Here is a 23,407-nt window from a genome sequence, read left to right as displayed (position 1 = left end):
AAAACAAACAAACAAAAAAAAGCAAATAAGCCTGTGCCTAAATGTTACCATCCAGAATCAAAACCTCAGCTAGCGTGAGCAGGACCTAGTCTTCAAGGAATGATTCTAAAAATGTTTACCATGGCCCTTTTGCTTTGCACACTAAAAATAAAAAAGGAAATCAGCTTTGGACCTCCCTGTGGTTTCCTGATGCTTCCCTGACAAAAAAATTATGTTATAAATTCAGAAGAGAAAATTTACAGGAGGATATTCTAAGGAGCTAACAGGTTTGCCTAAAATTATTTATTTTTGAGCTAACAAAAGCCTAGTATTACAATTTGCAGGCTTGCTTTATCTCATCGTTCCGTTGAACGTAGGCAACTATTTTAATTTCAAAGACATAATAATCTTGTCTTTAAAGCATAAAATCTTTTGTGTATGCTATGACTGGACATTCATTTTGCTCTCACTTCAGGCTGCTTTTATGAAATGCAAACATTTCCTTTTTGTGCAGATACATACGTGCAAGCGAAAACATAGTCATGGCCCTGTCTATTAATAATCCGCAATGGAACTTGGAAAATAAACGTCTAAAACAATGGTATGGAGGATGTCATGGTATCTTAGTTTATGGTAAGCTTTTTACACACATATTTGGTAAGTCATTTTTTACATTACTAGTAATCAAATCTGTGAAACACCACATAAAAGCCCAAGTTTATCTTTCTTGGGGATGAAGGAAAATTTCAGAGATACAGCACTCTAGCTGCCATAAGCAGAAGGAATATGCAGAAAGGAGGGTCAGTCTTTGCCAAGCAGAACTTTAATCAAACACTCCGATGATAAAATTGAACTTGGATGCACAAATCAAACCCTTCCTGAATATTTCTGCGTAGTTTACTGGGGAGGCAAATCCCACTACTATTAGTATCTCATTTGCAAACATTTCTTTATACTTTTAAACTATGTTTTGCAAAAGACATATTTTAGATACATTTAAAATTTATTGTGGCAGTACTAGCAAGAGTGAGTGGGACGTCCTATTTCAGATAAGCACAGTGTTTATATTGCATGAGGAAGAACATTTTCTCCATCAGCTGCATCAACACTCGAGAGACCAAAACTGGACCACACATCTTTGGGGGGAGCCCACAGTCCCTATATTGCTTCTTCCCCTCATTGCCAGGAGTAACCCACCTGTTGATATCACTACAAACCTCGGGGAGTATACGTGGCCCACCTACCCTCAAAGCCGTAATAATAAGAATTTAAAAGTCGCTAAGTGCATTTGCATATAATTTACTTTTTCAGCCTCGGAAAGAGCATAAACTAGATATCATTATTTATTTGTTGGCTTTAACCAGTCTACTGAGCACATCATTTCAGCAATGGCAAAGGCAAATCTATTTCAGTGAGGTGAGACTGCAATTAAATTTCACACATTGTTTGCAGCAGATTCCGCCTTTAATATAAAGTGTGTGGGATTTAGTTAGCATAATTATAAGCCACATATTTAAATGAAGCAATTAATAGTTTATGTGTGGTATTTAGGACATGGCTTTTTCTGTAGCTTTGCATGACAAGATAATCCTTCCAGAGAACATAATTATGTGAGCAAGGACAAGGAGGAAACAAAGTATCTGCTTGCATAATTAAAAAAAAAAAAAAACAACCAAACAACCCTGGCTTTTTTTATATGTGTGCTTTGAGGGCTGAGACACTTAAAATCCAGCACAGCATTATATGGATGGACTAAACCAGGGTGTCATTTGGTACCATTAACTTAACATAAAATGCTATGCCTTACCATAAAACAAATGCCCAGCAATTCCATACGGTATTCCTCTGAAAGAGGATGTTATTTCTTTTAAATCTTTTGAATAAATAGTAACTGGGGCCTCATGAGCAGGCTCTATAGATTTTTACAGAAAACACAATTCTATTCCAAAGACTGAGTCATGAAAAAGTGCCACTCTCGGTTCATAATGTTATGCATTAAAACCCCACAGGTTCTTTCCAAAAAGTTAACATTGTTTCCCAAAACTGAAGTTCCTAATTTCTCTAGAAACATCACGTAAAGCTCTATTCTCCCCTGGTTACACAAGCACAACCAGTGGTGAAAAAAACCTGAATAGGTTAATATATTACCCTTGCAGAAAATAGATGTTTTCCACGTACTTTCCGGCAATAATGCATTACAAAACCTACATGAAATCATAATTTAGATACAGGACATTCTATTTTTATTCCAAATCTATTCTAACATCCTGAATATCAGTATCATGCAGTTGCCCATAACTACGACACATTCTTTGAAATTCAAGAACAGCCTAGGAAAGGGAAAAAAGCATAATTGCACAGATAAGGTGTATGACAGCATTGAGCTGAGCTGTACTACTCTATTCATGCTGTATTTATTAATTTTGAAAAGATCACAAAAGATATGGCAAGCAAAAACAAGCAGGAGGGAAATGAATGGCTCAACATAAATCGTCTACCAACAATCAGGTCCGACTTGCCAGGAGAAATACCCCGATTGCTGACTGCGAAGGCTTTCTCCCCTAGCAGCTGCCACTGAACAGTGGTGGGGTTTGTGATGAGCACAACCAAGATGATTCTGAAACAGAAAATCAAATGGACTGGACCAGTTTGAAAAGCAAGCTCGCTTTTCAAAGAAACAGGAGGGGAGAGGGGCTGCTTAGGGATCTCAGACTCAAAAGCAGCATCTTCCAAAGGTGTTTGGAGAAGGAATGAATAGCACCCGTCCAGCACGGGCTGCTTTGGCCTCGGGAAAGTTTGACAGAGCAGCCATTTTCCAGCTCTTACAGTTTGCAGACCTAAAAGGGGCAATGGATTAAACCCTCCTGACAATAAATTTGCTCTGCTTCGTTAGCTTTCATATACCCCGAGGAACAGCCTTCTGATTTCTTAAGGGATTGCAGAACACGTTAAATACACTGGTGTCAGGAGGTTGTTTTTAAAAACCCCTTTGCTCTGGATGGTCCGGCCCCTATTGTCAGGCAGTTGGCTCTCTGGTTTCAGAGAGCTGCCTGGTGCGTATGACCTCTTGATCACAGACTTCAAAGGGAAGAAACATGTGGAAGATCAGCCTCGTATGACTGGTTGTCTTATGAAGCTGTCTTACGACAACCAGTTGCTCCCTAAAACTGGATACACTCGATGGGAATAGAAGCCACGTACTTATTCTGTGCATACAATTTTCTTGAATAAAACAAGCCTATTTCAGTGTAAAATGACGATCAAAACCCCACAAAAAAGCCAAATACACAAATAAAACTTCTCAGCTGATTTGTTAAAATGAACTAAATGCATTCAAGGGGAAAAAAATTGTTCCTTTGGAGCAACTAAAGCCCAAGAGATCATCTTAAGGCCACGATGTACAAGACAGCCCTGTGTAAGACCCTGCACCCTGCAGTACTCGCAGCCCCCCAGGCAGGGACTGCTGCTTGGGGAGGCTGGAGATGGAGCTGCGATGGGGCTGCTGCAGCTTTAGGAAAAACAAAGGTCTGGGCAAGAGCAGCGAGAGCAGGCAGGTAGGTCTTAAGTGAAACACAAGTTAGTCATGCATGGAAACAACGTGGCCTGCACCAGGTTGCAAGATGGTGCAAGAACTTCAGCCAGGTGAAGTTCTAGGATCTTTCAGGCACAGGCTTTTACTGAGGTCAGTAGCTCTCCCAAGCCTTACTAAAAGACAGCATCTCTTCCCTTTTCTTAAAAATATTGGAAAGAAAAAATTCCAAATAATTCCTGTATCCTTTCACTGCTGAGGATGTCTAAAGAAAGACAATCTGATGTACGAGACAGTTCTCTTTTACTTCTCAAGCCCAGGACCTGGACTTGGTCCTGTCACCATTGAAATTAACAGACACCACCCCACCCCACCCCCCACCAAAGTACAAATCCATAGGGTACTGCTTTATAAGGTGAGACTGAACTGAAATGTTTAGGAAGCTTTCTTTATCCCCTTTTATCAGTAGCACAACGTATGTTTAGATTTTTATCAAGGTCATTGAAGGTCCAAGTGCTCATCAAAAAAACCCTCTCAAAATCAGATGACATAGCAATTTGGGAGGAATCTTTACAGAGTACAGCCCTCCCATTCCCTTCTTCATTCCCTTCTTCATTCCCTTCTTTCAGCTGAAGATCAGGCGTGGACTATCAATACCACATTGCTCCACTGGTAAGCTCCATAAAAATACTTCCTAAAGGTTAGCAGAATACCCATGGATTTTTTTTAAGAGCAGTTTATAAGTGGATATTAGCACCATGTATTCCCTGGTATGGGTGACTGACTTCTAGATATGAACAGCATTAGTAAATGCTAAATTAAACCATTATTTCTGACATCTTTTCAAAATCTGTCAACTTCAGTAGCAATACGCATTTTATCAAAAGGTGTCTCTGATCAGTTTTAGAATGGCTAATACCACTCTTCACAATCTTCACAACCTTCTATGGTCTTTTCAATTCTGCCAGTAAGATTTACTAAAAGAACCATGCTGTTATGAAGATTTTTTTTCCTATGTACCAATCTATATGATATGTAGAAATCAACAGCTGTAACTACAAGAAAACGTCAATAAAAAGCAGGACCTATGTAATGGCAGATTTTCTTTGGCTTGTTTTTATTAACAGACAATTTAAAAAGAATTTTGTTATTTGTGAAAAGTGGAAAGTCTCATTGTACAAACCAGCCCAAAGGGTCACCTGTATCTTTTCCATACATGGTGTAAAAGATTCTTGCACCATGGGGAAGCACCAGCACATGGACGCTGACAAATAAATGTATGAACACTGACAGCATAACAGAACTGAGTAAGCAGACCATACTTAATTAATAATGATCATGATGATAAAGTATTACAGCTTGTCTGCATTACCTTCTATTTTTGTTTTAATGTGTTTGGGGTTTAATGTTGTTGGAGAAGAAAACACAACTTAATTTCTGCTTACCACAAATTGAACAGTTGCAGTGCTTAGAGTCATTGAGGCAACAGTAAGTGAGCTATGTGTCTCTGAATCCTTACCGTAGACAAGATGCAATCATTTAATTACATTATTAATAGCACAAAAACCCTCCCCTTTGATCTTTCTTCCCACCTTTTCATAGTATTTGACCTCGTAGTCCAAGATGATCCCATTCGGATGTTCGGGTTCTTGCCAAGACAGGGACACGCTGTTCCTGGATGTCCTGTCTTTCCGTATGACTGTGATGGGGGATGGAGCTGTAAAGGGGATGGGGGAAGGAGGGAAGAGAGAAACTGAGTTTATCTGTGTTCCAATCCTTGGGAAGGAGTATTGTTTCCGTTTAAAAAACTCACGAGCATAGGTCTGGACTCACACCAACATTCAGCAGCTGGATCACCGTCCTGGTACACATGCCTTGAAGCACACCGGCCTCAAGGAAAATGAGCTGCGATTTTTTGTTAGACCGGAGGACTAGTGGCAAGACAGCAGATGGTTTTGATCTGCTACTACAGTGTAAGCAATGAAATATATTCAATATACTACAATATAGAACAAAATAACAGTACTACCTATTTGTTGTAATGCTGAAGTATTACCGTTACCAGACCCTGCAGGACTCCGATAACATTTTCACATGCAAAGTGTAAAATGGTGCTGGGATGAATTACGTACAAGGAGCTCCTTGTACCCACAGCTAGCAATAACCTCCAGCATTCTGCAGAATACAGCCTCTTTTACAACCAACTATTTGGTGGGCTCTCCAGATACAAATTGCTCCCATACACGCTCCTCCTTTACCGCATGTCTTCAAAAATGAAATCTGAAGAAAAAAAAATATCTGAACTTCAAAACAACTCCTTTCTGATCTGTATTAATCAGTTAGGCATGACAACTGATTGCATGCCCCAGACTCACCCACCACCCACAACTTGGAAGTAGTATCAACATGACAGAAGAAGGAAAAAATAATAATAATTACTTAAGATTCTTGAACACCACTTCAGTTTTAGACCACCCGGCTCTACACGTTCTTCCAAGACCAGGCCTAGGTTTCCTGGACTCACTGAAAGCTATGCAATTTTTAAAATCATTTTTTCTGTTTCTTTTGGGTTGGCTTCCCACTCCAAATCCTTCTCTTCCATGGCTTTGGCCAAAATTCATCAGATGATAGCTTACAGATCACACATTATAGATCATAATTGCCATTGAAATAAAAAGAACCAAACAACATTTTACCAATAAACAGCCTTTTATCTTCACGTGTAAACCAAATGTGTTTAGAACTTCAGCATTGTTCCATCCTAATAAAAAGGCTCTAGCCGATCTAAACAATTTAATTTCAGTTGAATCTTATGAAGCTTTTACTGCTAATATAAAACCAGTTACACTTTACAGGCATTACACATCGTGTGCATTAGCCAGTGCCCTTGCTGTTTGGGTTTTCATTCCTGCAACAGAACTTCCAAAAGCCAGAAAAAAAGAAAAAAAAAAGTTTTAATTAAAATAAATTCTGGAAAATTTATTCTGTAATTGATTTTGCTAAACTTTTATCAAAACATACCCTCTAGTCTCAAGTCATAATCTAAATGCTGACATCCTCCTCTAACTGAGTGGAACATCTAGCAAGCTACATAAAGCCACACAGCACGTATGTATATACACAGTGGCCCGTTCATTCTGGGTTGATATACATCCTCTGAGCAGCATTGTCACACCACATGGTTCAGAATAGCTCACTTAAAAGATTAAAAAGTTGCAAAACCTTTTTTTTTTTTTTTCTCTCCTCCTTTTTCTTCCCAGTAGGAAGAATTTATCCTGCATTTAAATTACTAAAATCAGATATTGGAGAGGGGGTTTGTGGTGTTTTGTGCGCGTGTGTTGTTTCTTGTTTTGGTTTGTTTTGGGTTTTTTTGTTTGTTTGTGTTTTGTTTTTTTTTTATAAGTAGGCTGGGAAAGAGTCTCTGTTTTACTCAGACTCACCAGGTCTATGCTTGCTAAAGAGCTGAAAAGCATTAGGGCAAGGTATACAGGACTGGTTTGTAACAAACATCCTCCAGTAATCCCACTGGAATTCCACTCGGGAACAACCCGGTGCTAGAGCCAAAATACAAAGTAGTTAGCTGGATGGACTGCTCTACCGTAGCTGGCTGTATGTTAACTCATATACCGATGCTTGCTGCTTTTATGCTCTTGTAAGTCATTTTTATGTCTTCTTTTTAAGTCAAGCTATTCATCTTTCTTTTGTATGTGAATAGACTGCCAAGCCCAGTACCCCAGCTGCTAACACTTCCCATTAAGGTAACATTAATACAGATTTTATGAATAATTAATATATGATTAACAGAAATGGCTTTTCCCCTAATAAATTATGGTAATTTGTGTTATAACACATTCTCAGGGCAGGCTGAAATAATCTTATATGCCTCCAATACAGATGTGCTTTAAAAACCGCTTTCTTCTAACACAGTATTAATTATTTTGAGCTCATTTACACACATCTCTGCAGATGCTACCAGTAACTTATCTCACAGCAGTTTATTAGAAAAGCATCTGCTCTGCAGTTATCAATAACATTATAAAACATTCATACACCCTTTTTAATCCCTAGGGTTGCCAAAGCTGCTTAGAAATTATACATACAGAGCGTCTGGAAGAGACAGCATCCCACTGCACGGGCAAGTGGAGGGGAGATGGATAATCACCAGGAACACACTGTTCCAGGCACCTTTAATCCCACGCACAGACCAGATCTGAGCTCTGCAGCCCCCAGCCCACTCCAACAGCTACCGAGCCTCTGAGCTACAGGAATTGTGTGTTCCAAACCTGTTTAAATCAACACCGCAACTTAACAATGGGGATTACAAAAGCTGCCTGGTTTTAAGGCAGCAATCTTCAGCACATGAAAGAACAGTGTCTTCAGATATTTAGGTGGTCAATCATTTATTTCTAGCGGATAAACCACACTATTTGTGTTCAGAGGGGAAGAGATGTATTTGTAACTTAATTTTAATTATTAATCTTGTCTTTTTTTCCCCCATCTTGTTAAACTATCTTATATATTGACTCGAGTGTTTTAGTTTTGAAGCACACAGGATGCTAAAAATAAAGACTCGACCTCAGGGTACAGATTTCCTGCTGTTCCTATAGTCTCTGTGTGTTCATGCTGGATGTAATGAGCAATAGTTGACTTTTGATCCCCCTTTATGTGTCTATTGACAAAACAGAGCCCTGGAGAGGACAGACCTCACAAGAACCCCTTCCAGCAGTCCTCTCCTGGCGCTATGTCAGGCTTACAGCTCTCCAAAGCACAGGTGTAGCCCAACTGTGCTGCTCCTGGGATGATTTCGGTTCTAGGACTCTCCTTCTGCAAAAAGTTGAGGAGAGGGGATAAATCCTGGTGTGAGCATCCCCGATAGCCAGCCTTGCAGATGCACCACAGATGGGGGCGGAGAAGGGAGTGGGGGTGCTGTGCCTGGGGGGGCTGCCAGCCTGCACAGCCCTTACAGCTGCGGCAGCCTGGCTTCCCCCAAACCATGTCTGGCACTTTCTTTACTACCTTTTTTCTTTGCCTCCATCCAGAACTGACTCTGCTACTAACACATGGGATCGACTGATGAACACATGCTACACTTTGATTTGACCAAGATGAGATAAAATGAAAAAAACCTTACCACCACAGCACGTGGCACAACCTTTCTTTGCAAGGTCTGCAAGAAGTTGGACTGTTAAAGCTTTACATCTTAATGTGATCTTTTTTGGTTTTACACCTATTAGATAAGTAGGTTTGAAAAGTGTTAAAAGTCCTTGAACCATAATTTAGGAAAACATTTTGTTCGGGACTTCTAAGTTTATCCTTAAATTCACTGCAATCGATGGATTTAAGATACGGTACAAGTTCAGGTAACCTGTAAGTACTGTCCTGCACAGGGACAGTATATGACAACAGGGGTGCCTCCCTGCCTACGGCCCCAGCTCGGGGCTGGGGTGCAAGCGGGAGGGATAACTTGACATCTGGACCATGGAATTGATTTCTTTTCGTATGCATCCCTAGAACACAATGTAATAAACCAAAACTTCAAAACTGTTCTAAACAGTGCCTAAGTCAGCCTTAAATTGTCATTCTGTAACACAGTTAATCCTCCCTTCTCACCACGGCAGCTCAGTTACTGTATTTTCCTATTTACTTGATAGAGTCTGAAAATCCAGCAGCGAAGCCGCAGTTAAAGGGAGTTAATGTTAGAAACCATTAAACAATGAAGGCATTACCGCAAGTACCGATGTCTTTAGACTTCTGTAAGCTCCTAGCTCTTCCTTTTTCCTGAACACCATTATTTAACAGCAACAGGATGAGGCTGAATTCAAAATCAGGCCACAAAGAGGAACAGAAGTACTTCGTATTTAGAATAGCCATTTTTCATTGCAGTTCCAGGATCTTCCTTTCTTAAATTAAAAGACAGATCATGCAACTATCTAGAGATATGTGAGAACAAATTTGTTAAATGTCTGCAGCTCCCACTGACGAAACCAGTTTTGTACTAGGGGTTAGCAAAAACTGACTCGTTATGAAGCTTTTTAGGATAAACTGAAGGTTTTAAAATTATATGGAAGTATCAACAGCAACACATAGTTAGGCTAAATTAATTTATTATTTGGAAAACATACTTTTCAAAGTAAAACTTAAGGAGAGTGCTTTTTTTAGACTAAGACGAATGAATGCTGTTTCAGTGATTTTTTGATAAATCTTGCGGCTTGTATACCTCTATGTATTTACATTCTTATTGGCATTTTGATTAATGTATTAATATCTTTAACTTCTTCACTGAATAGGAGTGGGCGTTCTTTATAATTAATGTCAAGCCTGTGTGGCCACGCATTAAGAGCTTTAGTCTCCACAGTCACACACAAGCCATACAGAGGTATTTTCATGCATCAGATGGTTACTATTTGTCTGGTACTACAGTCTAACTGGTTTATGACTAGTTCAAGCAGTTAATATGAACATTCAGAACTCCCTAGAGTTCCAAGCGGAAATGTACTTTGAGCGCTCAATGTTGTTAGGTAGCATTTGTGACAACTGGGAATGTGGATGTTGAAAAGGTAACAAACGCAATGATCCAGGGAGCTTAGACTCACAAGTGTAAAAACCTCCTCAGTCATGACTAGTAAAGGTGCAAGCAAATAACATGAAGGATCTAGCAGAGACGACAATAAAACTCTGCTCAAATTGATTTCCCAGCTAAACTGACCCCAACAGATCATTTGTTTTCCTCCAGTTAATAGCAGCTGTATATAAATCTGCTCATTGACTTTTTCCTTATTCCTTGGTTATTGTTTTCATATGTGACTGGCTTACAGATGTATAACCATACTGCAAGGAAATTCCCTGTCCTGCGACAGGGAGAACTCACGATTAACTGAGGGAGGCCATGTGTGTACAACTGCTGAAACATTTAAAGTTCTGTTGTTTCTTGCTTAGGTCTCTAGATCACAAATTAAATTTTAGGGAAGGATTTCATTTGAAAATGACCGTGGCCTGCCCACTTCCAGCTTTTGCTTGCAAACAGCTAATCAGCATCTGAGAATAAAATATTCCAAGCGATGCTGAAAGATAGTGATCAAGAACATATCCGAGCCAGCAAAAATTACTATCTTACCAAATTACGACTTCTTCTGCACTGCTGAATAAACGGAAGGCTTGTTCCTTCTTCTTTCCTTAGAAACCCAATGATTATATTATCTAACCGTAATACTGTAATTGGATATAATGTATAAGTTTTCTTTAATGCCTATGATGCCTCTAGGAGGTAATGTGGAACAAGAGCAATAAATAAAGATCGTAATCTGAAAATTAAACCCGCAGCCTCTGACAGCAGGATCCACTGGGATCCAAACCCAAATCTGTAAGTCTTAGGGGACCGGTGTCTAAACCACAAAGCTATCATACAAGTTAAAGTAGAAACGCCAACGTCTGAACGAACAAATGGCGCTCTGGCTTAGAGGCAGTCTCTCTAGGGAACTGGAGGCACACCTGCAGCGTCAGGACAAGTGACAGAACTTGCCCCGGTGCAAGCATTAGGTGCCATGCACAGCTCAGCCCGGCACTGCCCATAACGCCGCCGCACGCGCGCTTCTCTCCAGCAGCAGCCACCCAACATCTGGGGTCCTGTGAACCAGCCCTTCCACCTTTAGGTTTATCCAACCACCATTCAATTCGTGATGGAGCCCTAAGCCATGACTCGCAAATCGGTGTAATGACGCCGCATCTCCGTGGCATGATGACATTAACATGATGTCTGTATGAACTGCTGTGCTTGCCCTCGGATCCCTCACATCTCCAACGTCTAGCCTGCGGATTAACATCTTAGGGGCTTATTGCAGAAGCCTGCTCACAGAACGTAGGAGCTGCGCTACTTTAACCCTTCTCTGATTGCATTACTGTTTCCTTTCCCCGTCAAGTGCAGGTAAAGGCGCTGCCTCCCTCTGGGCGGCTGTGCTGGAGCAGGGCTGATCCCACAGGCACATTCCAAGGAGGCTTGCTCAGCCCTGCATCCCCCCAGGTGCCTCCCAGGAGTCAGGAGGAGGAGGAAACAGTTACGCTTTAACAACACCTTGGAAACCTGCTAAACCCTACGCGCTCCTCTTCCAGCTACAATTACCCACCTCTTCAACACGCGTGCAGACGCAGTCCTCTGCCCTTTAATCTCCAGGACACGTAGTTAAACTAGCACAGTACTCGTGTTTGTGTTCCTGCACCTTTTCCTTGAGCTGAAGCAGGCTCAATATAATTTTACGACTTGGGCTGTAAAATGTCATCTGATTCTGTAACATCATTAAGTGACTGTCAGCCAGAAGGCAACGCGCCCTCCCTGTCGCCAGAGACCGGGCATTAGGGATTCTAGCCGTCCCAACGGCAAGAGGCCATGTCAGCGGGCAGGACCCTCAGACCACATCCAGGCTGGATCCTAGCAGGGTGCAATCAAAAGGAAGCGGGTGAAAAGGTTCCCAGTTTTTGGGAGAGGGCTATCAAGATCCGGGCATTTACACGTATCAAAATGTGGACGGAAAGAAAAAGGACGAAGCTTTAAGGACACACGGAAACAAGTTAACTCTGGCTGAAACAAAGCTGTGTGGGGCAGCTGCGTGTGCTTCTCCCAGAAACTTTAAAGACTGATTTGTTCATGGCTATTTTAACAGATGGCTGCCTGCATTATGGCAGAAGTACCCAAATGCATCTGGAAGCTGGTGGGTTCCAGCCTGTGCTTATAGACTCCAGAGCGGCTGCAGGCATTGCACAGGTGCTGTGAAGGAAAGATGGCAGGGAACTGGAAAGGGGAAAACAAGCAGCTTCAGCAGGAATTACACTGAAAGGCAGCTGCTTGGTTTTGCTCTCCAGTGCGGAGAAAGGCAACCTTCTGGGCAGCAGCTGTCACTGGACAAGTGATTATCAGAGCTCATTTCTCACTCTTACAAATAAATTCTAAATTAAAAGCAAACTTCATTACGTGTTGCACATTCATGGTCTCATTTCTCCCTCTTTTTATTAAAAGAGATAGCAAATGCCTTCCACAGAGCAAACAAAACGTCGGACTTGCTCATATGTTTAACACATGTGTAATATATCACGGAAACGCCATGTCCATTTGGGAAGTATCAGGCTGCACAAGGCACTCGCTTCAGAAATTGAAAATTATGGTGCCATGGCGTTCACAGCTGTTATTTCAGAGAGGAGACAAATGCCATATATGCTTTCATAAGGATTCAGCCCATAGGTACTCATAACACAAATGTTATTCTTTCTGTTCTCTGTTTGAGATGGTGGGAGCTTTGCAATACTTCATAGTTTTCACTGAATGCATTTAAGACTGTATCAGTTTAAAATAAACAGTTTTGCTTTGCCTTCCCTGCACTATTGTTACAGTACTCTACACGACGTTAAAGCCTCGGGCTTCCCGGTGCGAAGTTTTCAGAAAGAAGAATTTATTCACTGTGTCCATAACATCATCAGTCAGGTCCTGAGTGGGCTTCCCCTTTCTGTGAATGTTTGGCTATTTCCTCAACCAGAGGAATCCTGTTCACAATTTCAGAAGGAAACTTAAGACCCATCTCTAGAAATGCCAGTATCCAAAACTGGAGAAGACAATCCTCAGATAATTAACCTATGATATAAAGTATTTCTCGCCTTTTGAGAAATCACCAAGAGCTCCCGAACTGTTCTGTCAGTAAGTTCCAACAGAATCTTTTCAAGCTGGTCAGAAACCGCTATAAATGGGAATACTATTTCTCAAACTTCTTGCTCTGTCGTTCTCTGGTACATTCACAGATGGCTAGGGATCAATCGCTTTTGCAAAGGTTAATGAGAATCTCCTTGGATGGAAAGATGGAAAAGACTTGAAAGGTGATCACACCTCCTTTCACTTTCTTTTGGATTTTGGGATGATTTAACCTTTATTTTTGTTTGGTTTAAAGCATTTTCTTTAAACAAAGAAACAAAGTTTACTAGAAGAAATGCTAGAAAGAAAACTTGCACACGTATTCTGCTGTAGAATTAGACACCGCAAAAAAAGTAAAAAGAAACAAAGAAATATAATTTCCTTGAGGGATTTCTGATGTCAAGTTTACAAATTCTGACACTAGGAAGTCGGTACTAGTGAGAAGAAACAAATTCTTTAACTTCCAGGAAAAGGTCTACTGGCTTCAAAGCGTCCCTGTCCTGACGAGCAGGATGGCACAGGCGTAGCTGGCGTGAGTCAAACCAAAGCCGCATGTTATGTGAAGACTGTACCAGGCAGGGGTGCATAACTTTGAAACTAGAATTTGGTTTTATATTAAAATGCTTTTAAAAATACTTATTACATTCAGAATTCCCATGGACAGGAATAGTCCCCAAACCCAAAGAAACAAGTAACATTATTTTCCCGGCTGTCCCCAGCCTACAAATTGTCTAGATGGAATAGCTTCAAGAAAGAAGGGAAGTTGATGGTTTTGTTTACACTCGAGAGGAACACAGACCATTTCCCTCAGTGATTCCCAAGAACACTAGTACAGATAAGGGAGAGACAGAAGTCTAAGGGATGCTATTTAACTGAGTGCTAAGCATCCTGTTAACTACATTTCTTTAATTTTACCACTTTACCAAAGCAAGATATTAAACGAGTATTTACACAGAGCCTCAGGTTAAAGACCGCAATAGGAGGAGAGAAAGCCGCTATCCACCGATCCACAATTTCACCGTGACCTCTGGAAAAGGTAGCTAAAAGCACTGGAAGCAAAAAACACCAGCTGAGCCACAAACTTCACCTGCGAACTTTCCCTAAGGTCGCGAGCGTTCGCACGAGGCCTGTGTGCGCACAGAAGGGACCGATGTATGTCACAGACTTTGAAGCCTCGGCAGAGCTTCCTTGACGTTCAGGGGAAAAGGGATCAAAGGCTTTGCAAGCAGAATGTCTCTAGCTAATAACAGGCTATGCATGGAGTGACATTGTTAAAACACTTCCCTTTTTTTTATCCCTAAAGGAGGAGTTTTATTGAGTTAAAATGATCCTTGAATAGCCTCTGGGCTGAACTGTAAAACACATTTGAAAAGCGTAAAATCTTTATTTATGCCAGGAATGTTTGAAACTCAAAAGATAAATGTCATTCAAAAAACCAAGCATGTCCTAGGTATTCGGTACGTAATGGGGCACAGCTGTAATAACAGTCAGTGAACCAGAGACTCCCTACATCATGTCATTAGCTCACTTTTAATAAGTCTATCTTCTTGTCCTTTTTATAAGGACCATAGGGAAAGAAAGAAATATATCGTGCACCAAACATCTGTGGCTTTCTCAAATTGTCTCTGAGAAGACAGATCTACTGAAGGGACCTGTCTTGGGATATAGATTGTAAAGTGTACACAACCCTTTCTAAATATGGATTTTATTTAAACAGGGAACAACACACATCATTTGCAAGTTGCTGCAGACAGTGCAGTCTAGCTTAACAGAATAGAGGCTGAACATATAAATAGCACCACAGTTCCTGCATGTAATCAAAGATACACATTGAAATAAAGCTTGGTGTTCAACTTCATGCTGAATTTATTCACTTGAAACCGTAGATTTCAGGCAAATAGAATTCTAGTTCTGACGAGGTTTTTAACAGCTTTTCCTGGGAGCCAAGTGAGTCTTTGCTTCCAACAAAAGTGAAAAATTTACTGATTCTTTCTCCATTTAAAATGTTTACCTCCACCACCACCACCCCCCCGAAGCTGAAACTAAAGGACAGTTTGAAATTTTCAGTCTGCAAGTGACACGTGGATCAAGATATTACAAACCAGCTACGTCTACCCTTTGAGACTATCCTCCCAATGATCCTAATTTCTGTACCTAGTTGTCAGTTTTGTTCTGAAGTTTTTCCTGAACGATTTTCATCCTGGCCCCTTGTAAAAACTCCGTAGTGCCTTATCGGTTACCTTCTCCTTAAACAAACTCAGCCCTTGTGCGTTTCAGAATGTCCAGGCTTGACAGCTAATCCTCTTAAGAAAAAGGCAGAAAGAGGAGTAAAAGCAAATTTAATCCAATGTATGTAACAGACTGGGCTGTGTGCTTACACCTGAAGAAAATACCTGGTTGATGTGGTTTTACTGCATTGTTATTCATTAAGCCAGAAAAACTGAGAGAGAAAAATGGATGATGGAGTCACCTGCCAGACCTAATGCTGCCGTGCAGAAGGGCACATGCTCAGTTACTATTGCCGTCATCTGTTTTCCTACACCTTTTCATGCATGAGTTAAATGATTAAGCGAGACGATTAAACAGGCTACATGAATTGTTCTGCTTTGTAAGTTTTAGAAATACAAAAAATAAAAGGGTCAGATTCCTGATAATCACACACTACCGCTCTTCTAGGCAAGCCTGAGATGATACAGGGTGTGCCTGGGGGTTTTTGTTATCCTTTATACTATAGCTGTGCATATATGCATGGGTTTGGATCCAGGGGTGGTTATTCTCTTATAGCTTCCTATATGAAAAGAGCCACACAGAGAAAGGAATCAACATTTTACAAGTGCACAATTGAATTGGGGGGGAACATCAAACCTCAGGTTTAGGCACTTTTAGGTACTCATTTGAGGAGCATAACCACTTTCTATAGTTACTAGGAAAAGACTGACATCTCTAAGTAGAAATTTAACCCACAAAAGCCTCTTGTGTTTCCTTTGCATTTCCTTGTACAGCAGGTAAGCACAGATTCCTATTTATACCAGAATATTTTTTTTTATTTTTTTCCCCCAACTATCTGAATCCTACATGGATTGTGTGGAAGAGCTGTGCTGAACTGAGGGCAGAGTTTGTCAGAGTCTCTTGTTACAACATGTTCCCTTTGTTCCTCTCCTGATGCCAGGATACGTGACAGCACAAAACTCTGCAGAATCGATTTAGCACTGACCCTGGCTTATTGTAGCTGAACTCAGTTGCTACCACCATTCACAGCTGCACTGTCGAGACCTTGGTTTACAAGGCCTTAAGAACTAATCAAACCTAAAACTACATTTAAAGCTGTTATACTGTGCTTTTAGTGGCACTGGACACTGAATCATGTTGGAAATACTGGAAGGGGTTAGAGCTCCAGAAGACAGACATGCAAAGCTGGGGTTTGGAGACTGAATATTCAGCCTGGTATAGAGGAGATGCTCTATCCAGGAAAACGCTGCTGCAAAAAGAGGGTCACACACTTACGCCCCTTATTTCCACCTACCCTTTACAGGGGTTTGATCTCGCTCACTCTCTTTGCTCTGCCCTTGTGGACCCTCTGGTCTAACCTGGACAACTGGATTTGCTACCCTACACCTGGCAACCCTGACCCGTTTAGATATGCTACATGGAAATTAATGATAAAACTACACACAAGCTCCCTTGGGACAGCAGTTAATATTCTACAGCTTGCGTGGTTCTTACAGCTAGGAAGCCCAAAGACATCTTCAAACATAAACTGTCTCCACAGTAAAACCATACTAGTGTAACATAACTTGCTTATCAAGTAATTTGTTCAGATCAGTTCAAGTCCCAAAATGGGCACTCTTCCTTTAGAGTGTCCCAATTAATTTAACATGAAAAAGTAGGAAAAACCCCCTTAATTCTTAGAGCAACACAAGTGCGAAATGTTCACATGCAATTTAAAACCGCTTCCCCCTGTAATCAGGCATCCTAATATTCACATGGGGAAAGCTAGCTAGTGGAAAGTATGTCTCAGCTTACTCATTACTGACTCCAAGGGGGAGCACCATAGCTGTTTGCTATAGTACCGTGGCATACAATAATGCTGTACAACACAGGGATGAATAAGACTGGATCCCACAGGCTCTCTGATGAAGAAGCTTAGGAAGGAGGCAGTAACCCACAGGCAATTTAAGCAAATCAAATCTCTCCCTTTAAAGCCATCTAGTCTTACAGTGGTATTCTATAAAATAAGCCAATCCTACTGCACACATCCATACTCATGTATGCATGAACTTTACATGCTGTGAGAAATGGTAAGAGTTTTGAGGTTATCATTGCCAAATAAAAGAAAAAAACCTAACATGTTTCCACAATACTCTTCTGAACTTCTTTGAAGCAGGGATACTGAGGTTTACAGACTCTGCACCCACAGGTTTACGCTCTCTCCCACCTGAGTGAGCGAGTTTACTCCCCCAGATGCCATTGAGAAGGCCTTGCTACCTAAACGCCAAGGTCAGCGTTAAAAGAGAACAGTGATCACTGATCAGTCCCTTACCTGGTCGTCCTTCCAGCTGCCCTTATCCCCTTTGCACACAACCATCGCAGAGGGACTGAGGCAGAAAGGGGGCTCTGCAGACCACCTCCTCCAACCCGCTGCTTTCAGCGGGGGCAGCCAGAGCCAGTTGCTCGGGATCTTGGTGAGTTGGGTTTCGAGTACCTCCACAGATGGAGACACCACAATCTCTTTGGGCTACCTGTTCCACTGCTCAATCACACTTGATTAAGAAAGTTTTTTCCTACGTTTAAACAGAATTTCTGCTATTTCTGGTTCATCTCTGTCTTTACACACTCCCATCAGGCCTTTATAGACATTGAGAAGATCCCCCTGAGCCTCCTCTCCTCCAGGACGGGCAGTCCCACCTTTCTCAGCCTCTCCTCATACAACAGATGTTCCTCTCCCTTAATCGCCTTAGTGACTCTTCACTGGTTTGGCCTCAGTTTATCCATGTCTCTCTCGTACTGGGCCAGGGCTAAGCTGGACACACCACGCGTGGCCTCACCAGTGCTGAGCAGAGGGGAAGGATCAGCTCCCTCGACCTGCTGGTAGGGCTGCTCTTCCTACTGCAGCCCCAGGTGCTCCACCAGGACTTCCAGGGCCTTTTCTGCAAAGCTGCTTTCCAGTCAGTTGGCCTCCAGCATGTACTGGTACGTGAGGTTAGTCCTCCCCGGGTGCAGCTACAGGAATGCTAAAGACAGTGAAAACAGCATGCTGGAGGAAGCTCACCAGAAGTACATTCTGGAAAGTCAGGAAAATGCAAAGACTCTCAGCTTCTTCACAGTGCCAAAAATGTGACTGTTGAGGAAATGTTATCAACTTTACACATCATCTTACTCTACTTCGGGGAAGAGACCTAGAACAAGAATTCTTTACAAACCAATTCTAACACCTTCTCCAGGTAAAACTAGAACCTTCAAAGGTCATTTAGCTTTTAAGCAGTTAAATACATTTTTATCCTTAGGTATATGCTTATATCCAACAGACTTACATGGAATGTACTTGCAGAGACACCGTGTTTATTTGTTAGATAGGAAGTGCAGCTCCCTTCAGGAACATAACAAGGTTTATTTGTTATTGCTCACTTTGGGACTTCCCCAAGTTTCCACAAGCTGAGGATGCTTTCAGTATTTGTTTTGTTTTACACAATAAATACAGCGAGAACTGTATTTATTATTTATTAGACATGCCACTATCATCTTGTTTGCCTGAGTTTATAGTTGCTAGAACTAACGCATACAAAGCTAAACAAAACTAAGCAAACAGATTTTAGATTAAACAAACAGAACCATTTCTCATAAGGTGAACCTTCTCACCAGATCTGCGGGGAGGAAAGGACAGGACAGCACTGTGTGTGCTGGGATACCAGTGGGATAGCCAAGCCTTCCTAAGTCCTATCTGATTGATCAATATCTGATAGATCAGCATCTGCTAATGGTACAGATTTCTGCATGTGCTGGAAGTTTGCCTTGTCTCCTCTAGATTGTAAAGAGCACTGCAGAGCACATGTCTATTTAAAGTGCTGTTAAGTCAATTAGGTCCTTGGTGAAAATATTAATCTTTTCATTCAGCATTCCTGCGTCATACCCTGTATGACACTGTGTGATGCCATAAAAGCAGCGATTGGGTAGAAAAACTGTTACTTTCTCACACAGCATCTGCAAAACATATCCAGCTCAGAGGTCCCTGACCCAATGGCTGTGTTTCACACTGGAAAACCTCCTCCCTCATCTTTGTAAACTGATTATCCAGTAGCATCATCGTGCTGTCCCTACCAAATCTTAAGTCTTTCTTCAGTGAATTCCACACCTTGTTTCCATTTAAAACTTCCTTGGGCTCCATCGTGAGTTTTCTGCTTGACACAGCCCACAGGCAGTAAACGCAGAACTGCCCTGACCTGGACTGGATGGTCTTTTCCCTTTGGGTTACTTATAAAGCTCCAAGGAACGGACAACTTTTTGGTCTTCACAGACAAATGCACTTAAAAAAAGCACATAAACTGTGTTCAGAAACCCCAGAAAACCCAGAATAACTGTGCCCAGACAGCTGATGATGCTAGCAACAAGGCAGGCAGCATGGCATGGCTGTCAGCCTCTCTGCCTGGCACACTAACAATTAGCACATCACCTCCGGGGTACGGAATTCCATATCCTCGCCCCTCACAGCCAATGACCCTTTCTAAACAGGGTTGATTGGTGTTATTAGGAGATAACATCTGCGCGGTGCAACATATTGACTTGAGGCGAAAGCTTTCTTCGGGTAGCAGCAGAATGCTTCAATGTAATTTGGTGGAGGCTGTATCAGGCGGCAACTGGAGGCAGGTATTATGGTGCAGAGAGGATATCAAAGAGGATGAACAAACTAAATTAAACAGAAACGTGTGCCCTTTCTCTTTTACTTCCACACCAAAGACAGAAAGACTTACAGGAATTAGAAATAGTGCAGTGTCATACCTGTCCAGCAGTATTTTGCAAGACTTTTTTTTTTTTTTTTTTTTTCTTCCAGAGGTGTCTGCTCATTAACTTTCACTGAAAGGGAAGGAAAACAAAGTGCCATAAAAGCCCAGCAAAACTCAGGCCAGACAGTTGGAAGAAAAAAGCCCATCCATTTTCTGAATTTTCCCTCAGTTCAGGGGACTAGATTTTGGCTTTACAACAGTTTTGTAGTGTAAAATGTATTATCCTTCTGGCATTCACAGCACCAGCAGAATCAGAGTCTGGATGCTTCAAACCTCATACATGAAAATGAAGCACACCTTTCTTACACTTCTAGATCAGACTGGAAAACTCTCCAGGAAAATCCTATTGAGATTGTTAGTTACAGGCTCTGGAACTGAGAGTCACCATAAAGGTGTCAGTGAATTTTTCAGCAACATTTAAGGTGACCATTTTCGTGCCTGTAGATATCTATGCATACACATTAATTAAAAATATGTGCATGCATGTGTGTGTATGATCTGTTTACATATAAAAACGGAGCTGCTGTGCAAAGTGACCGACTTCTAACCCATCAGCTGAATTTATTTTAACACACTCTGGCAGACCTCCCAATTGCTGCATTACTGAAAATTAGTACATGCGCATTCTGATCTATTAGGCTGGTGATGGATTCATAGGCAGAAATGTCCATGTGTATGGTGAGAAACATGAAAAGAAATGTTTGATTTTTGGCAGGCCTTTGGAGCTCAGAGACCTGGCAAACATATCGCCAGGCGATGCCTGTCTTGAACTGAGTTCATCTGAAGTAAAGATGTACAACATCTGATTTTTGCCACCGAGAGAACTGCCACAGAAATCACATTTTTTTCATTAGAAAACAGAAAACATTCTGCAGTTCTGCCTCAGGCTCTGGGAAACTCACACACTTGAAAACCAGTGTTTGAGGTGGATGAGGAACATTCTGCAGAACAGCTTTGGCTAAGCTGGGATTGGCCCTGACAGTGCCTGAAAAAAGCACATGGATGCTGAAAATCCAGGATTAAAACTGCAACTTCTTCATACCCATTGCAAGGGTACAGGCTTTCCAAATCAAGGTTGGCAGAAAAGAAATAGCCTGGATTCAGGAGAGGCTGAGGAGACTCGGGTTGTAGGGACCTTCTACTTTTTCATCATCTCTCCGAAACTCTCAGCCTACTGACTGACATCGCTTGCCAGGGGCTCTGTCCCCAGGATCTGCCTGGCCGTACCGAACCGCATCCCCGCCGTGATACCCCATCCAGAGAACAACCTCCCAAAGCAATCCACCTCTCCTGCTTCCCTGCGGCCAGCCAAGCTCAGTCCTTTAACCCCAGCTTTATCCAGCTGGTGCATACCTCCATCCTTGAAGGAACGTACCTAAATCAGCAGCAATAATAGCCCTAGAGTCATGCCTGGCTTTTGGAATCTTTGGATTCTCTACCAGATCTAGCTGAATGGTGCTTTAATTCTTTTTTGAAACATCTCCCAGTTAAACCCTTAATTATAATGTAATCTAAGATCTTCAGACTTTCTCTCCCTACCTCCTGCCTTGGTCTTTAAATATGACATTAGCTAAAAATATCCTTCTGGTGTGTCCCTTTTGTGATCTAACCAGGAAGGCAGTGCAAGAGAAACTGTGTTTTTGTAATTATACTTTAAAGTATTACTTACATACGTATTTAAGATCTCATTTGAGCAATCTGCAGAACTTCTAGGGGAATTCTAATATAGTAAATGAATCGGCATGACCAAGAGAGAGCACAATTAAGCCTGTAGTAACCCAGACCACCTAAAAGTACTTAAAGCAAAAATAGGCTACACATAAAAGCAGAAAACAAACAAATTGCTTAAGCAGCCTATGGGTTGCATTAAACAAGGCTGCTATTGCCAGAAATGCATTGACTCTGCCATATCATGGGAATGGTGCATTCCCAAACAAAATCAATATCCCCCTTGGACTGCAGCGCAAAAGTAGCCGGCTGCGGGTCCCGGGGAAGCACACTGCAAAGCAGGAGGCCTCTGCAGAGAAATGCTTTTCAATGATCCTGGACACTTCATTCTCTGGAGTGTCCCCAGGTGATTTCTACCTGCTACAGTGATGAACAGGCTGAAAGGCAATATCTCTGATCCAAAAACCAGGAGAAAAGAGAGCAACTAAACAAGGCTGCTGAAGTCGCTGACACAAATATCCAAAAAAATGTAACCATAACAGCAGCAAATTGTTTGGAATGGGCATAAAATAGGAGTTTCAGAGTTGAAGTCAACGCCTAGATGAGAAAGAGATCATGAGAAGATGTTTCAATTGGGTAGAGTCACCTCTGCCTTCCTGCTGCATAGTTAGAGAGTCCTCCAGCGTGTTGGGAAATGTGACGGCTGCTGTCAGGAAACAGCCTGTTCTCACGTTTTGATGCCTCCCACTGAAGCTGCTCTGTGACTGAGGAGAAGAGATACATCCTCTACAGTGAAAACCATTGCCATAACAGAGCTCGCTAGGAGAACGTCTGCTCAGAAGAATGTTAACCTCATTTGTGCTTCGAGGAAGACAGAAAGGTAGGTATTTAGGGGATGGGGCGTGGGCTGGGAGGAGGTGGGAGAAGACTTACTGCACACACGCGTGCTCTCAGCACAAAGCTTCCTGACGGGGAACCACAGGGAGCAGAACAACAGAAGTTTCAGGATCTAGTCTTTCTCTCCTCTGGCAAACATCACTCCAAGTAAAATGGTACCTAAACAAATGTCAGCCAAGAGCCTAAATTCTTCACATCTTTCAGATAAAGGGAACCTCGCCAAATGAGAAGCAAATGGTAGAGCAGTGCAGCAGTGACAAAAGCTCGATCCTACAGCCAGAGCGTACTGCTGGGCTCAGGCAGCGCCTCGATGACTTTAGTAAGTCTCCACAGAAGCAGAGCAGTCTCTTCGTACACCTTCAGCTACGACACCAGGACCTAATTCAGTATTCAGCTCCATACCCCCATCACGTTGGTAATCATTCAGCATTGGTGAGACAACTTGTAAAGGGCGGGGGGGGGGGGGGGGGGAATAAAAAACCCTGTGTTTTAAACCTCTCTAATTTAATGTTAGCTTTTTATATGTCTAACATCAAAGCATTTTTTCACTTCTATTTAATCAAAATTAATCACTAAGATTACTACAGTAATTTATGTTGAGGATTATTGGAATGAGTGTTTTATTAAAATCTGGTTTTACTAATAAAACACACTCTGGCTAAGGAA

General features: G+C 41.7%; 1 protein-coding gene across 2 annotated transcripts in view; it reads right to left on the bottom strand.

Annotated features, from left to right (window-relative positions):
- Window positions 1-23,407, bottom strand: part of EPHA3 (EPH receptor A3) — a 231,260-nt gene that overhangs the window by 55,161 nt on the left and 152,692 nt on the right. For both annotated transcript variants that reach the window (XM_055802903.1, XM_055802904.1), the window contains exon 6: window positions 5,101-5,225. In XM_055802903.1, coding sequence (XP_055658878.1) covers window positions 5,101-5,225 — 125 coding nt within the window. The remainder of the gene's footprint in view (window positions 1-5,100; window positions 5,226-23,407) is intronic.

The sequence above is a fragment of the Falco peregrinus genome, chromosome 4 (assembly GCF_023634155.1).
Source record: "Falco peregrinus isolate bFalPer1 chromosome 4, bFalPer1.pri, whole genome shotgun sequence".
Classification (NCBI taxonomy): Eukaryota; Metazoa; Chordata; class Aves; order Falconiformes; family Falconidae; genus Falco; species Falco peregrinus.
Note: the sequence above shows the minus strand (reverse complement) of the source record. Positions and strands in the feature narration are given on the sequence as shown.